Source organism: Dromiciops gliroides, chromosome 4 (assembly GCF_019393635.1).
Source record: "Dromiciops gliroides isolate mDroGli1 chromosome 4, mDroGli1.pri, whole genome shotgun sequence".
Lineage (NCBI taxonomy): Eukaryota > Metazoa > Chordata > Mammalia > Microbiotheria > Microbiotheriidae > Dromiciops > Dromiciops gliroides.
This window is the reverse complement of record NC_057864.1, coordinates 306514914-306533375: the sequence shown is the minus strand read 5'-3', so window position 1 is coordinate 306533375 and position 18462 is coordinate 306514914. Positions and strand designations below refer to the sequence as shown.

The following is an 18462-nucleotide window of genomic DNA, read 5'->3' as shown; positions in this document are numbered from 1 at the left end:
ATATTCAGATTTGAGTAGAACTGACAATGTCCTGTTATTCTTCTGGCCAAGATAGAGACTAGCAGAAAATACAATCAGCTGAATTCAGAACTGGTTAAATGCAAGGAACAAAAGTCATTAAGGAATCAATGGCATCTTGGAAGCTGGTCTCTAGCAGAGGGGCCTGAGACTATTCAACAACTTAGTCACTTAGATGAAGCCTAGAGATCTGTGAGAAAATAATTATTAATCAAGTATTTCTTGGGGGGACCCGGAGACCACTTTCTCAGTACTTTCTCCCCTCCACTCCACAAAGCCCAGTTCTCCTTGAGAAACTTCATCAAATCTTATCTGGGACAAACCCACTGGAACAAAAGGAATGGAGATAGATTCTTTGGTCTAGATCAGAGAAGGACTAAACCACATCAAGACAATGGACTTTGCCTTAAGCAACTTGAGTGCAGGTCTTCTGCATTCTTTTCCCGGAAGTCATCTCTAGAAATCATTTTAATGCAGACCATCTTCAAGTCATGTCAACCAATGGAATTGAATGATGCTAACCAATTTGCTTTGATCAATGTCAAATGGCCACCACTATCAAAAGAAAATTTTTAAAAAGCCTTTGGAAGACACCATGAAAGGTCTTCTGGGTATTCTGGGGCTTCTTCTGGCTCTCACGGTCTCTGTCTCTCTCACTGTCTCTCTTGGGTCTCCTTGAGACCAGACGCTGTCTCTGTGGGACAACCCTCTGTGCCTTTTTGGCTTGTCTCCTGCTTGTGCTAACTGAAATGCTGAAGCTCTCTTCCTGCTTTCTCAACCACTGGGCCTGAGAAGATGACAAGTTAGGTAGACCCATGGTCAATCCTTTACTGGTATAACACTGATAAATACTATGCTTGCCCAAAACTGGTGTCTACAGCAATTAATTAATAAAAACACAGATCATACACTGAAAAGATTATAGAATTTCTGAGTTGGAAAAGACCTTAGAGATGTAGTTCAATTCACTTTAATTTGTAGATCATTTAACTAATGCCCCAAAAGATTAAGTAACAAGTCCAAAGTCATATAGGTAGTAACAGAGCTGGGATTCAAACCCAGGTTTCCCTAACTTAGAGTAACATGGTATATTTTAAAGAATAATTATAGAGTGAGACTAGAGAAAACATTTACTAAAATACTGTATTCCTTATTAACAGATTGTAAAGAAATTATTATTATAGAACTTTCTTTTCTGCTTGTCACTTTTGCAAATGACAAATCTGGGAGAGGTAGTTAAGAAAAAGTAAGGATCTAAAAAGATGAGCTGCAATGATAGGCCAAACCCAATATGTAATGTGAAAAATAATCAGGACAGTGGCGCAGTGGATAGAGCACCGGCCCTGGAGTCAGGAGTACCTGAGTTCAAATCCGGCCTCAGACACTTAACACTTACTAGCTGTGTGACCCTGGGCAAGTCACTTAACCCCAATTGCCTCACTTAAAAAAAATAAAAAAAAATAATCAGAACAAAAGTTACATAGCTACATTCAGGTTCAAATAATCTGATTAAGACCACATCAGGAATATAATTTCAGTTATAGAGACTTCACATTTTGGGAACAACCTTGACAAACTAGATTGCATTTGGAGGCAAAAACTCAGGATGGTAAGGAGCAATCTTACCATATAAAAATCAATAAAAGGATCTGGTGATATTTATCCTGGATAGAAGACAGAAGGTGGAGTGCAAGGTCTTCAGGTATTTAAAGGGCTATTAGGGAACATATTTATTCTACTTAGTACAGTGGGCAAAAGAGATATGTTGGGGAATTGTGGAGAGGCAGATGATCTTAATATCAAGAAAGCTGCCCATCAATTCAAGCTGTCAAAATTGAATGGGTTGTCGTGTAAGGATAGCAAGCTTCCTCTCACTGCAAGTTTACAAGCAGCATCTACATGAACAGTCGCTGGAGATACTATAGAGAAAAGTCAGGTATGAGTTGAACTAGATGAATTATGAGGCTCCTCCCAATTCAGATGCTATAAAATATCATAAAAGATATCATTAAGAAATATTTTTAAAAAGGAAGAAATTTACATGATAATTTTGTTGTATATTTGAATGGAATAGCAATTTATACATAGTATATTTGCAGTTTCATGTACAATCTTCTTTTTTATTGTACTATATTACGGAACTTTTTTCCATAAATTAAAAATAAAATTTAATTTAAAAAAAAAGAAAAAGAAAAGCATGAGGGCATATTTTAAAGTGATAGGCTTAATTCTTTCATAGCTGCCCCACCCCCTTCAAATAAAAAGGTATAAAAGAATAAAATGGGGAGAAAAAAGAAATATTGGACTGAAAACAAAATCCCTAGGGAGTAAGGTCAAGTGATAACAGAAAGAGGAATCCTTGAAGTCTTACAAGAACTAGAGGAATCCTTTATGAAATATTTATGAAGGAAATTGATCTAAAAAGCATAAGATAAGAAAATGTAGATGAGTTGAAATTTGTACCAGTTAAAGAAGTGTCAATGAGATATTAGGTTAGGTGTTTAAAAAAATATTTTGATAATTATATTTCAAAAGAATTGGTTTTCTTTGTAATCTTATGTATTTTCTTTTAGGTGCTTAATAATATTATCCTGAGGAGTCTAAAGGCTTCACCAGGCTGTCAAGTGGATCCATAGCACAAAAAAAAGATAAAGAACCAGTTCTGTCTTGCATCAATTTAAGTATCAAAAGCATCAAATTAAAATTTGCACCTGTCAACTTTTTTCTGATATCCCTGTGACCATAATCATGTGTACAATATATACAGTGTTCCAAAAGTCTTAGTGTACCTTTAAGCTTTAGTAGTTTAATAAACTTTAACAAAATATTAATACTTAAAACTGCACTAAGACTTTTGGGATAGACTGTATATAAAATAAGATAAAATACAGAGAGGTGGTTACCTTTACAAAGAATTATTCAATTCTTTTCTTTAAAAGCTTAATTTTAAATTTATACTTGTGCAAGCTATAGCACTGAAGAAGCAAATCTCATTTGAATAACTAAAAATTACAACTAATATATTTGTCATAAAATATAATTTACTATCATATCAATTTTATCATTAAGAATTTAAGATTTCAAATAATACCTTTCATATTAATATAAAGTAGGTTATTTGGGCTAACAGATCAATGAAATTTTACATATATTCATATTATAGCATACAATATATCATAACTAGGCCTCAAGAAATTTATGTTGAAAGGTATTAAAACTAGGTAAAAATATTCCCCCTTTTAAACAAATGACACAAGTGCTAGACATCTCTTTAAAGAGGATCATATATTCAATTCCAAGAGAAAGAACTGAAGAGAATTATAATTTGAGTCTACACTCTGAGCACATTACAAAAATTAAGATTTAATGAACCATTTCCAAATGAAAATATAAAAATCTTGTATGCTACATGAAAGTAGACATCTTACTCATTTTAACTATACCCATTTGGCAAGGAATTGGAAGTTGAGGGGGTGCCCATCAATTGGGGAATGGCTGGACAAGTTGTGGTATATGAATACAATGGAATACTATTGTGCTGTAAGAAATGATGAGCAGGGGGCGGCTAGGTGGCATAGTGGATAAAGCACCGGCCCTGGAGTCAGGAGTACCTGAGTTCAAATCCAGCCTCAGACACTTAATACTTACTAGCTGTGTGACCCTGGGCAAGTCACTTAACCCCAATTGCCTCACTAAAAAAAAAAAGAAAAGAAAAAAAAAGAAATGATGAGCAGGAGGAGTTCAGAGAAACCTGGAGGGTCTTGCGTGAGCTGATGATGAATGAGATGAGCAGAACCAGAAGAACATTGTACACAGTATCATCAACATTGAGTGTTGATCTACTGTGATGGACTATATTCTTCTCACCAATGCAGTGGCACAGAAGAGTTCCAGGAAACTCGTGATGGAAGAGGATCTCCAAATCCAAGGGAAAAAAAAAAAGAACTGCGGAATATAGATGCTGAATGAACCATATTATTTCTTTTGTTTTTGATGCTGTTGTTTTTTTCTATTTTGAGGTTTTTCGTCATTGCTCTGATTTTTTCTCTTATAACATGACTAATGCAGAAATAGGATTAATGCTATTATGTGTGTGTGTGTGTGTGTATATATATATATATATATATATATATATATATATATATATATATATATATAAAACCTATATCAGATTACCTGCTGCCTAGGGGAGGGGGAAGGGAGGGGAGGGAGAAAAATCTGAAATTGTAAAGCTTGTATAAACAAAAGATGAGAACTATCTTTACATGTAATGGAAAAAAATAAAATACTTCAACTATACCCATTAAGAAACATTAGGGCACCTTAACAGAAAGCCTTACATCACACAAAGGAATACTTCAGTACTTCCTTGCCATTGTACCTTTCTTCCACACACAGAGAGCACAACAATTGTCTGCACTGCTCTGCTCTTTCCACTAAGATTTATCAAAATGGCTTAACATTCAGTTGTAGACAATTTAAAGTCTTTGTTTTGGGGATAAACATAAAGCTTCAGTTGTTCCTCCAACAGAAAGGATAAATTACTTGGTCAATAAATATAAAACAGCCCAGGGGGCAGCTAGGTGGCACAGTGAATAAAGTACTGGCCCTGGATTCAGGAGGACCTGAGTTCGAATTTGGCCTCAGACACTTGACACTTACTAGCTGTGTGACCCTGGGCAAGTCACTTAACCCTCATTGCCCTGCAAAAAAAAAAACCCAAAACAAAAACAGCCCAGAGCATTCAGTTTTCTTTGCCTCAAAGACATAGAACTAAAGAAAATGAGACATTACAGGTTTAAAGGGAGAAGTGAAAAGCCAACATTACCTTTTTGTCTTCCCATTCTTTGACAGAGTTGTTCTGACCGCCTGAAAACCTCAAAACGCTGCCTGTGCCTGCAGATAACAGAGGAGGCTGGACCTTGCTAAGGATTTTTGAGCAGAGCCTGAGTGAATCTGTCAGCTCCGATAAGTACAAAGTATTAAGATGGCTTGTCAGTGCAGAAATCATTCTAAGTAGCAACTGGGGCAAGTGTTCTGTTTGTATTTCAATGTAAGTCTCCTAATAAAAAGATAATTCAATTGAGAAAAACATTTGAATAATTATGAATTCATCATCAATCCAGAGTGTTTCCAAAGTCTTAGTGCAATTTTAAGATTTTTGCAATCCATTTATTTAAAATTTTATCCAAATGATTTGGCAAGTTGATATACCATGCTTTTAAGTAGGAATGTTAACAAATTATATTCATTTCGAATAGAGGGAGGCAAAAAACATTTCTAGCCTCAAATCCTAATTAAAACATTATAAAATATATCATGCATCTTATAAGTCAACTCTAAGTATATTTACTACATTTTTCAAATTCAAATATAGTAAGAAAAAAGTAAATAGAAGTAATTCATAATTCATAAATAAAGAGAAAATAGGTTCAATGTCATACCTGACACAGCACCCTCATACTTCTAGTAGGCTTTGAAATGAGAAAAGCAAAGAATAAAAGAGAAAATATAAGAGAAAAAAGTTCCAACAGTCTTCATTGAGATGGTTTGATAAAAAGTATCTTTAAAAAAAAATTTTTTTTGATAAAAAGTATCTTTAAAAGAAGATTCATGTGTTGGAATCCCACATACTGAAGAATTAGCATTCAATCATAATTACAAAGCTATAGCATTGCTCTGTGTATGTGTATACGTGTACATAAGTTGTATGTTAGAACAGAGAAAGCATTCATACACACACCCCAAACCCCAAAATACTATGCCAGAAGATAATAAAGTCATTTCATTTTTAATAATAAATCACTAGTACCCTAGGCTTATTCATAAATATGAAATATCTATATTTCTTTTTCTAAGTTTCTAGTATTGTATATAATCTTACCAAAGAAACTATATCTAACAAAAAATCTACTAGCAGGCAGAAACTGGTTAGCTGTAGCTCAGATGACTCATTGCTATCTCCAGGTCCAATGTGAAGTCTGGCATGCAAGGTCCTCCTACAAAGGCAAAAATACAGTTTATGAAGCACAGTAGTATGTGAATATAGCTGACAGTACCAATAAAAGCAGTAAGTATTCACCATAATAATATTCCTGAAAATGCTAAGTGAAACTAAAGTTAATTCCTTCTTATGCTACTAATTTTAAAATGTATTACATTTCTGTTACAATCCCGTTTGAGAAAGCAAAGCCACTATTTAAACAATAATAATTCAGGCATCCATAATTTTGTTAGTAGGATATTCCCTCCACTGATGTAGATTACAGCTCCTTTATAACTCAGACAGTCTGTCTTCAAGAATTGCTATGGTGAAAAAAAAAATTAATTGAAATAATAAAAAAAATAAATAAATTCTACTTCCCTTAGTCAACTGGGCAATGAGCCTTTCAGAACTTTGTCCAGCTGATTCTCAGGTAACTGTTATATGGTTTATCACTTGGTCTATACTCAAAGTTTCTGGTTTCACAGAACCTACGGTTTTTGTTCTTCAGGTATAGCTTTAACAAACCCAGAGTCACCTCCATGCAACTGAGACATTAGAATGGAACCCCTAATTTTTTTTCTTCTATTTTAACCTTATTTTATTTTATTTTTATAACAATAAACATTTTTATTTATAGTTTTGGGTTCCAATTTTTATCCCTCTTTCCCTCCCTTCCCATCTCCCTTCTTGAGGGAGTAAGCAATAAGATATGGGTTATACATGTATGATTATATAAAACACATACCATACTTGTTATTTTATATAGGAAAACTTGATTAAAAGAAAAAAATGGGGGGCAGCTAGGTGGCGCAGTGGATAAACCATCGGCCCTGGATTCAGGAGTACCTGAGTTCAAATCCAGCCTCAGACACTTGACACTCACTAGCTGTGTGACCCTGGGCAAGTCACTTAACCCCCATTGCCCCATCCGAAAAAAAAAAAAAAAAGGGAAAAAAGGAAAAAGGAAAAAATAGCATGCTTCAGTTTGTTCCATCAATATCAGTTCTTTGTTTGGAGGTGGATAGTATGTTTCATTAATAGTCTTTTGGGATTGTTTTGGATCATTGTATTGTTGAGAAGAGTTAAGTCTTTTATAGTTCTTCATTGAACAATATTGCTATCTCTGTGTACAATGTTCTCTTGGTTCTGTTCACTTGACAATACATCATTTCATACATGCCTTTCCAGGACTTTCTGAAGTCATCCTGATTATCATTTCTTATAGCACAATAATATTCCATCACCATCATATAACACAGTTTTTTTAGCCATTCCCCAATTGATGGGCATTCCTTTGATTTTCAATTCTTAGCCACCACAAAAAAGAGCTGCTATAAATATTTTTGTACAAATTGGTCTTTTTCTCTTTTAGGGGGATGTCTTTGGTATATAAACCCAGCAGTGGTATTGCTGGATCAAAGGGTATGCAGAGTTCTACAGTCATTTGGGCATAGTTCCAAATTGCTCTCCAGAATGGTTGGATCTTTTCACAACTCCACTAAACAGTGGCTTAGCATCCCAGCTTTTCCATATTCCCTTCAACATCCAATATTTTCCGTTTTTGTTATATTTGCCACTCTGATAGGTATGAGGTGATACCTCAGAGTTGTTTTAGTTTGCATTTCTCTGATCAATAATGATCTAGAGCATTTTTTCATATGATTATAGATAGCTTTGATTTCTTGTCAGAAAACTGCCTATTCATAGCCTTTGACCATTTATCAATCGGGGAATGACTCGTATTTTTATAACTTTGACTCAGTTCTCTATATATTGGAGAAAAGATGCCTTTATCAGAGATATTTGTTTCAAAAATTCTTTCCCAGTTTTCTACTTCCCTTGGAACCCTTAATTTAAGACAATAATAATAGCATGTATATAGTTTTAAATTTTACAGAGTGTTGTTATTAAAACAATCCTGTAACACAGGCAGAAAGTGTATAACACCTCTAATTTATAGATGAAATGGAGGTTCAGAGGCACCAAGTGACTTGCCCAGGGTCATAGCCACTAAGTGCCAGCAATAACGTTCAAACTTTGGTTGTCCCTGGACTCCACGTCCAGCAATCTTTCCATTACACTTGACTGTTTTTCCCTATCTCCTAACACCTTAGTAAATGACAGAGACTCCATAATGTTTAAGGACAACTATCACAAATACCTTCACACATTCATTCAAAAATTATTTATGACATGGCTAATATGTAAAAGAGGTAAAAGCTTAAATCATTTTGGCTTAAACCCAGAGTTCCAAGGCTATCTCAAACACATGTTGGCTTCAGAATCCTCAGCAAGTCACTTAACCTTTTAGTGGCCCAGGCAATCTCTAAGACCAGAAGAGGTTCTAATCTGCACTGAAAGAGGGGTTGCCCCCCAAAAAAAAGAAAGAAAGAAAGAGGGGTTCCCTATACAAATTACATCACTATTCCAGTCTTAAAATTTTAAAAAATAAGACACTGTGTGTCAAGAAGCTTTTTTTTTTTTTTTTTGCGGGGCAAGTGGGGTTAAGTGACTTGCCCAGGGTCACACAGCTAGTAAGTCTTAAGTGTCTGAGGCCGGATCTGAACTCAGGTCCTCCTGAATTCAGGGACGGTGCTCTATCCTCTGCGCCACCTAGCTGCCCCTGTCAAGAAGCTTTTAAGTGGGTAATAAAGACATGTACATACATGAATATGATACAGAGTAAAACAGTATTGAGTGCTATGAATTAAAATGTTATATATGTAACATTTATATACATATAAAGATATACATATATCTTTATATTTAAAAACCTATCCATCCATTCATCTCTAGTCCCTAGTCTCATATCACCGTGACTCTGAGCTCCAGTCTCACATACGCAAATGTCTACTGGACATCTCTATATGAATATCCTGTAGGGATCTTAAACCCTTTCTGCTCCAAATTACCTCCTTTTCTAATTTTCCTTTTTCCATCAAGGGCACAACCACCATCTTTCTAGTCACCCAGGTTCACAAACTTGGATCAACTCCTTACCAGACACTGACATTCAATTGCATGGTCTTGTTGATTCATCAACCTTCATAACATCTCTCACATTCAACCTCTTTTATATTCAAATGGCCACCATACTAATTCAAGGCCCTATTTACCTGTAATACTGCAATCACCTTCAATTTGGTCTTCCTGTCTCAAGTTCCTCTCTTCCCAAATCCATACTCTACAATGTGTTTTCCTAAATTTCAAGCGAGACCATGTCATTCTTCTACTCGAACTCCAGTAGTTTCCTATTGACTCTAGGATCAAATAAATCCCCATGTTTTTCATGTAAAGTCTTTGACAAGTGGACACCAACCTATCTTTCCAGGCTTATTACCATCTAACTTCTTTTCACATATTCTATGGTCTAGCCAAGCAGCTCTACTTATTGTTCCTTTCACATATCATTTCATCTCCTAGCTTCATGTCTTAATACAGGCATCTCCCAATGTCTGAAATGCATGCCTTCACCACCTATACTTCTTAGAATCTTTCTTGTTGTTGTCATTTTGCAGTCATGTTTATTTCTTCATGATCCTTTTTGGGGTTTTCTGGGCAAAGATACTGGATTCATTTAACATTTCTTTCTCCAGTTCATTTTACAGGTGAGGAAACTGAGGCAAACAGGGTTAAATGACTAACCCAGAGTCATACATCTAGTAAGTGTCTGAGGCTGGATTTAAACTCAGGTCTTCCTGACTCCAGGCCTACCACTCTGTGACACCTACTACCTAGCTCCGTTCAAAGTTCACGTCAAGTTCCATTTCCTACATGAGTCCTTTACTACTTCTCCCTAGCTGCTGATGCCTCATCAACCAATTATCATACATTTATTTACTTGGCACATATTTTATATTTACTTACACATATACATTTTTGTTTTCCCCAATATCATGCAGCTCTTTGAGTGCAAGGAATATTTCATTTTAGATTTTGTATCCCAGGTACCTAGAACTTAGGCTAGTGCACTTAACAGGCAGGATAATTTGAACCAGTACAGATTGAACACTGAATACCTGAACTAGAGGGGAAGTTAGTCTAGATATAGATGACATCTGAGGTCCCTTAAAATTCCAAAATACAGTGTTCCTAAAAAAAAATAAAATAAAAAGACTAGACTCTGGAGCCTAGGAGAGCTTCACTAGACTCTTCTCAAGTAGTGAGGAAATATGCAGCAGAATGAGAAGCAAGGGCAGAGCCAAATCAAATTGGCACAGAGTACATGTGAGAATTTAAATGACCCAAGCCACTCTGCTTGCGTGAGAAAGGCACTGTTAAGTACATTTACTATATTAATTATACCTTGGCCTTAACCAGATCTATCTTTCCCACTTATTTTATTGTGCAGTCTGCAAAGACTCCTTGAATATTTAACAAAACCAGCATGGTATAGTGAAGGGTACATTGAATTTGGAGTCAGAGGACTAACTATAGGATCAAGTTCTGCCTGCTACTTAGCTATGTGATCTTCAGCAAGTCATTTATTTCTCTAAGATACAATTTTCTCATCTGCAAAATAGGAGGCAGCAATACCTACTCTATCCTAGAGTCGTTTTGAGGTCTATATGTGAGTTTGTAAAGTACTTTGTAAATTATAAAGGATTACATAAATGCCAGCTATTATAACTAAATTCAAGTACATCAAGATGTTAATTACATTAAAAAGCCAATTTAGTCATAGCAGTATGTGATTTTGTATAATTGCTTTACAGAAACTCTACAAAAATGTCCTTTTTTGGTTTGTCAAATTTTTAGGCAAAATAGGAAAGGAAAGAACCAGTTCTGAATGCATATTTTACTTAAGTAAATTCGTTTTACATACCTACAGCATTCTTCAAACCAGCGTGCAATATAATCCCACATATAATAAGGCTCAAAGGAATTAAAGAGAAGATTCGCTGTTTTAATCAGTTCTGCTGTTTTCTTGTTTTCCCTCAATTTGCTAAAAAAAAAAAAGAAAATAAATAAAAGCTGACAAATATCAATACCTTCCTACTCCCTCTTCCCTACTCAAGTTAAGAATGATGAAATATTATAGTACTATCCATATTATGCTTTGGTATCAGTAAAAGTTAAAATAGATAATAAGATTAACAGACTAAGAAAAACATTTGCTTGCCACAATTATATAAGAGTTATTATAGTTAGTATACTAGGGGATGTGTACTCTTCAAAAGATACCAACCCAAATTTGAGAGTCTGGGAATATCTTACATGAGACAATGTGTATAAAATGCTTTGCAAACCACCAATTGTTACAAAAATATATCTGAAATTGAGAGTAATGGGAATCACAGAATCTTAAGTTGTGGGAACCTTAGACAAAAGTTCACCTGCACTATTTGCAGGGTATTCCACTGCATTGTAGGGTTAGAAAACTGTTCTTTCTTCTAAGAAGAGGGATGTTTCCTTATAACTTGATACTGGACCCATTTTTGCTCAAGGGCTAAACAGAATTTGTCTCTTTTCTAGGTAATGATTCATCATATATTTCAAGACTGCCATCATGTGGCCCTAAGACTTCTCTTTTTCAAGTTAAACACCCTCAGCTCCTTTTCTTGCGATACTTCATGATCCTTCAAAAATTTTCCAGTTTGTCTTTGTCCCTCTTAAAAAAAAAAAAAGTTGTACAGAACTGAGAAGTATTCCAAATATTATCTAACAAAGAAGACAGTAGGAGTCATTTTTATTAATGAAGCCTAAGATTGCTTCGGTTTTATTGGCAACCATTACATGGTTGAGTAGTGATGACCCTGCAGTCACCTAAAAGCCCTAGTTCTTGTTAATTTAATTTCCTTATGTAGCCATCTCCTACCACCCTATCCTGAATTTTCCAATATATCCTTATGTAGTTAATATTTTAAATTTAGGTGAGGAAATTCACATTTATCTAACTAAATTTCATTTTGACACTTTGAATCCATCATTCCAGACTATTCATATCTTTCTGGATCCTGACTTTGTCACTAAATTTATTAGATGTCTGTGAATTAAGGTTGGCTGTTTGTTTTCGTGGACATTATTAGTGAAAATGTTGAGGATGAAAAGGTCAAAGTCAGAGATATATCATCTGCTAAGATAATATTATCCTATTAATCAACGCTTAAAGATCTATTCTCCAACCAGTTATGAATCCACCTAACAGTATTACTGTCCAGTCCACATTTCTCCATCTTGCATAACTGTGAAAAGCTTGTTGATTGCTCTTTGAAATGCAAGTATGTTACATCCAATTAATTTAGAATGAATGGCTAAAATATGATATGTGTTAATCTGTGATGTTCATTGCTAGTCCCTTGAATGTGGTTAAAACCAGAAGTACCCAGTGACGAAGTGATTCCCTTGCTTTATAAACAGGTATTTTTGGAATATGAAAACAGTGAAATTATTTACTTATTTCTAATTTAAAACAAATGTCATTTCAAGACTTTATTAAACAAATATGTGATATAGTCTAATGAGTTATGTTTTAAAAAGAAAGAAGGCATTTCTATACCTGCTTAACTGTGTATGATCTTTGCTGAAGGGTGGTTCTACCAGAAGATCCAATTCTGCTCTACACTGTGTATATAGTGTTCTAAATACTTCAATCAGAACATCTTCTAATATTACAGGTCCTACAATAAATAAAAAAATATAATAATTTCATATTGGCAAATGATCATATAAAGAATGCTTACATAATTAAATGTCTTAAGGTAAGTTCTTTCCCTTCCTGCTTCACACAGATTGATAAAAAGCCAAATATAATTTCACATTTTATGTAGCTATCTTCAGAAAATAATAAAGCAACAAATGGAAATCTATATTTCGGTTGTAAAACACAGAAAATTCATGACTAGTAATTTTTAGTATTTGCATCATTGAAGTAAACAAAATTGGGTTTGATCTTTTATCTTTCAAGAAGCAATTAACTAAAAATATAATTTCAAAACTGTGATATACCATTATTTTTACTGTTTTGATCTTTTCTTAAATGTTTTCTAAAGATAATTAAATTTAATATACTTTTAAGAAAAAGGGAAGGAAATAAGCATTTCTTTCTTTCTTTCTTTTTCTTAATCATGAAAGTATTTTATTATTTTCCAGTTACATGTAGAGATAGTTTTCAACATTTGTTTTTGTTGTTTTTTTGTGGGGCAATGAGAGTTAAGTGACTTGCCCAGGGTCACACAGCTAGTAAGTACCAAGTGTCTGAGGCCAGATTTGAACTCAGGTCCTCCTGAATCCAGGGCTGGTGCTTTATCCACTGCGCCACCTAGCTGCCCCATCAACATTTGTTTTTATAAGATTTCTAGTTCCAAATTTTTCTCCCTCCCTCCTCTCCCTACCCCTCTCCAAGACAGCGAGCAGTCTGATATAGGTTATATATGTACAATCACATTAAACAGAAATAAGCATTTCTTAAGCATCTCCTAAGTGCCAGGCACTGTGCTAAGCACATTACAAATATCTCATTGTTGTGATTGGATACTTACTCGTTGAGTTAGTATATGAGTACATATAATTGAGGTAGACAAGGTAGATGGGCGAGATGGGTTCATTATTGAACAGGAGGAAGCAAGAGGGCTGAAATGCATTTTGGAAACTGCACAATGTTCTTAATGATACCAGGGTGCAATTGGGTAGAAAAATCCATCTTTTCAACGAAACCATTCTCCTGGCTAGGTTCTATAGTTGTAAGCTTGGAACAATATATTTTTCAAGAAATTGAAAATATAGATGACCAAAAGGACAATGCAACTATGCATGGTAGGCATAAGTAAGGTGTAGTCCAACAACGGTATGTTTTAAATGTGACACAAGGGATACCACTGAATAAAGTAATGATTGAAAAAGAAATTAGGTTGTTTCTATGGCACAAATAAGAGGTAATACAGATGAATAAATTGAGTGCACTGGAAAAGGCTGGGGTGAGTTGCAAATGTGTAACAATAGAGGGATGAGTGACAATGGTAAGATCATAAATCCCCTTATGTACTGAAGTTAAAACTTCTAAATGGGCGCATGCTTGAGTACACCTCAAGAGAGCTTTCTGTTTTGAGACAATTTTTCAGATACCACTTTGTTAATGCCACCTTTAGGGTTGTCAATTCTTGATTTAGTTTAATTATTTCTGACCTAGCCACTGAAACTAAAATTCCATGTTAGATCCACTAAGGCAAAACAAAATATACAAATGACAAGACACATACACAATTAGGGTGCAGATGTCAGGAATTAACAAGGGCTATTCAAGGGGATTCCTTTGGGTGGTCTGTCAATATATAGTATGTCAAGACAGTTAAGGAGCTCATCTAGAACTGTTAATACACCTATTGTAAAAAGTTGAATTTTCTAGGCATGGTTTTAAAATAAAAAACTGAGAACAATACATTCAAATGTTATCTAGTAAAATGACCTGTGAGAGGGGCAGCTAGGTGGTGCAGTGGATAAAGCACTGGCCCTGGATTCAGGAGGACCTGAGCTCAAATTTGGCCTCATCTTGAGGCCATTTGACACTTACTAGCAGTGTGACCCTGGGCAAGTCACTTAATCCTCGTTGCCCCACAAAAAAAACCCCAAAATGACCTGTGAGATGAGAGAGTTGTTTCTCATACACACACTCCACACACGCATATGTATGTGCGCATACATGTATACATGCACACACGCACACACACGTGGGTCTCATTGACTTTTTTCAAGTGATATAAAGATATAAAGATATTACCTAGCTCAGGTTTGTCCAGTAAGCTGATTAAAATGCGAAAAGGTTTTAGGTCCTGCATTAGGGTACTTTCTTCTCCAAAGCCATTCACTTGTAAGATTCCCACCATTGCCTTTTAAAAATGAGAGAGAAAAATGCAAATTAGTAAATAGAAAAATTACAGTCTTGAGACTTAAAATGAAAAAACATAAAACACCAGGCATGCCGACATGTTTATATGCGGTCAAAAAACTACAGGATGATAACACATGAAAGTGACATAATATTCCTGTCACTTTATTGAAATAGTTTTCCCAAGTCTCATTATTTTCTCTCTGGTAAAGAAAAATGTTCTTTCTTATCCTTGAAGGTAGAATTATAACTAGTATACAATATCATCTTATTGTTTTTCTTATCTGTGTTAGTGAGTCACAATCCTCTCTATTTTCGGTTCATTCTGAGAAGTTACCTCACCAGGTATTTACTCTAGTTACTTGGTTAATCTTCTTAAATAAGGGAAGGAAGAAGGAAGAAATGTATACTTGGTTGGGGTTGGGGGCAGAGCTACTCAAAAATGTTCCACTAAGATAGAGTTTTATAATAGTTGTATTCTTGTTGGAAAGCCATCTAGGGTGACTCCAAAGCTTTAAGAGGAAGAATGTGGGAATAACCATATACACAGTACCTACTGTGTGCCTGGCACTGTGCTAAGCACTGTTTACAAGTATTGTTTCAGTTCACAATAACCTGAGAGGTCAGTGCTATTGTTTATAGAGATGGGGAAACTGGAGCAAAAGGTGACTTACTCAGTCACATAGCTACACTAAGTATCTGAAGGTGGTGTGGATTCAATCTTTCCTGTTTCCAGGCCCAGCATTCTATCCACTGTGCCACCAGCTCCCTGGGAGAATCCATATGAAATGGACTCTAGGCTTCCCACTGAGAAAAACCCTAACCCACAAAGGAAAATAAAAGACCAGAAACTATTGCCACAGTTTAAGAATGTTATGAAAATGCATGAGGTTTCATAGGAAACAATTCTCCAAGTCATTAATTAAGAGGAATAAAGAACTCTGAGACTTCACCTCACACTAATCGGTTTGGCAAAGATGACAAAAGATAAAGATGACAAATGTTGATGGGACACATTAATACATTGTTGGTGTATCTGTGAATTGGTCCAACTATTCTGGAAAGCAAATTAGAATTTCACTAAAGAAGTCATTATATCGTTCATAACCTTAACCCAGTGATATATCACTCTGGCCAAAACCTAGAAGGAAAGTACCCTTATAGTAAGTAGGTGCCCACTCATGGGGGAAACAGCAGAATGAATAATGGATGTGAGCATAATGGAAGAAACCAGCAAGGTGCAGTGCACTAGCTTTGGAGTCAAAGGCCCTAGCTGTAAATCCCACCTGACACTTACCACCCGTGTGACTTGGGCAAATCAATCTACCTGGGCCTCAGTATTCTTAAATGAAAAAGAAGGGGATTGGAACAGATGGCCATATAGCTCCAGAAATAGATCTTAACCTAGGGTCCGAGTAGCCCGTAAGGTCTCTTAGCGGGGGGGGGGGCGGAATTCCACACCTTTATTTCTATTTTTTGTTTTGTAATCCTATGTATTTTATTCTGAGAAGAGGTCCATAGGATTCACCAGGCTGGCTATGGGGTCCAAAACATTAAAAAAAAGGTTAAGAATCCTTGCCTTAAATCTATGATCCTAAAGAATATAAAATTATACCTTATAAAATTGATAAATATGAAGAATTCAGAGAAACTTGGAAAGACTTAAATGAACTGACACAAGGTAAAGTTAGCATTAAAATGAGGATAATTTACATAATGACCATAGTAATATGAAGGAAAATAATACTGAAATACTTCAGAATTGATCAATACAATGAGCAACCATAACTTTAAAGGACTAATGGTAAAAAGCATTCCTCCCAGGGGCAGCTAGATGGCGCAGTGGATAGAGCACCAGCCCTGGAGTCAGGAGTACCTGAGTTCAAATCCGGCCTCAGACACTTAACACTTACTAGCTGTGTGACCCTGGGCAAGTCACTTAACCCCAATTGCCTCACTAAAAAAAAAAAAAAGTATTCCTCCCAGCTCTCAGCAGAGGAGTGGACCACAGGTACAGAATGGGGCATAAATTGTCAGATACAGCCAAAGTTTTGATTAGCTTTGCTAAACTATATTGCTTTGTAAGGACAGATTTTAAAAGGGAGTCACTGAAGAGCAAAAATGGTATTTTTAAAAGCATCATTAAAACATTTTTAAAAAGCTATTAGAGGTACTTCTATATGGAAAGATTAGCCATATGAGACAACTCACCACCCCCACCAATAGAACCTTAAGGTATAACAAAGAACCATAGAGAAGCAAAACAATCACTTTGGCCATGCATGAAAATGGCTGTCTCATTCTCCACTAGTAGTAATGCATCACCTCTCCATCCAGATGCATACTTTGCCACAGGCCTTCTGAGGTCATGAATAGTCATAGTGCTGGTCAGAGTTCTAAAGGGCTTCAATGATCTTTTCCCTTACATCACTGTGGTCAACAGGACACAGCAGTCATGAAAACTAATGCAATCTTAGGTTGAATTTAGAGAGGTCTCATGTCCATAGTACAGTTTGGTTGCACTGGGCCCCTCATCACATTGTGTTAAATTCTGGGCCCCACATTCTCAGACAAGTATTGATAAGTTTAAGCATGTTTAGAGGAAGGCAAGCTGGATGGTGAAGGGTCTGAAGTTCATGTCATATGAAGACTGTTTGAAAAAAAAAGAGGGATATTTAGAGAAGCCATAAAAGAAGGTAAAACATGGTATCTGCCTTCAAGTACCTGTAAGGCTCTCATATATAAGGCAAATTTGGGCTTCATGTAAGGAAAAAGTAGAATGGACTATATCATGAGGTAGTTGGATCCTCATAACTAGAATTTTTTTAAGCCAATTATGGATGACTCCCTTTTAGAAATAATCTTTTCTCAGGTAAAGAGTGGAAAAGCTGGTCACTAGGATCCTTTTCCATCTCTGAGATTCTAGATACTTTAGAATTATTCAATGTAATACCCAGAGAATACATAAGAATAACTACTAGCACAATATGATAAAGATTAATAAGGGGCAGCTAGGTGGCGCAGTGGATAGAGAACGGGCTCTGGAGTCTGGAGTACCTGAGTTCAAATCCGGCCTCAGATACTTAACACTTACTAGCTGTGTGACCCTGGGCAAGTCACTTAATCCCAATTGCCTCAATAAAAAAAAAGATTAATAAGAGAAAAAATATTGTTATTGGGGCTTATTTGAAAATAACTACATATTGGGGCAGCTAGGTGGCATGGTAGATAGAGCACGAGTCCTGAAGTCAGGAGGACCTGAGTTCAAATCCAGCCTCAGACACTTGATACTTACTAGCTGTGTGACCCTGGGCAAGTCACTTAACCCCAATCGCCTCCCCCCTCCCCCCAAAAAAACCCAAAACAAACCTACATAATGAATAAGCAAAGAGTAAAATTAAGGCATAAATTACCTGGACCAACATTTCTTTTGAAAAAGTAGTGAAATAGTAAGTGGCATGTTCCTCAGGATTACTATGTCTTGTGCTTCGGGGTCCTATGATAACACCATTATTATCAAAGCCTCCAAGCAAACAAATATAAAACACATTAGTATTTCAACCACAAAAATCTACATCACCAATTTAAAAACCATAGATCTCAATGATGGCCAACACATACCAATTTGTAGTCC

At 35.7% G+C, this 18462-nt stretch overlaps 1 protein-coding gene across 6 annotated transcripts in view; it reads right to left on the bottom strand.

Annotated features, from left to right (window-relative positions):
- DOP1A (DOP1 leucine zipper like protein A) overlaps positions 1–18462 on the bottom strand; it is a 118985-nt gene that overhangs the window by 52177 nt on the left and 48346 nt on the right. For 2 of the 6 annotated variants that reach the window (XM_044001380.1, XM_044001383.1), the window contains exons 8-14: positions 18242–18351; positions 14721–14829; positions 12504–12624; positions 10830–10949; positions 5903–6017; positions 5463–5492; positions 4847–5080 (exon numbers count right to left, since the gene is read on the bottom strand). In XM_044001380.1, the coding sequence (XP_043857315.1) occupies positions 4847–5080; positions 5463–5492; positions 5903–6017; positions 10830–10949; positions 12504–12624; positions 14721–14829; positions 18242–18351 (839 nt within the window). The remainder of the gene's footprint in view (positions 1–4846; positions 5081–5462; positions 5493–5902; positions 6018–10829; positions 10950–12503; positions 12625–14720; positions 14830–18241; positions 18352–18462) is intronic. The other 4 variants (XM_044001381.1, XM_044001384.1, XM_044001382.1 and 1 more) reach the window with 2 other exon arrangements.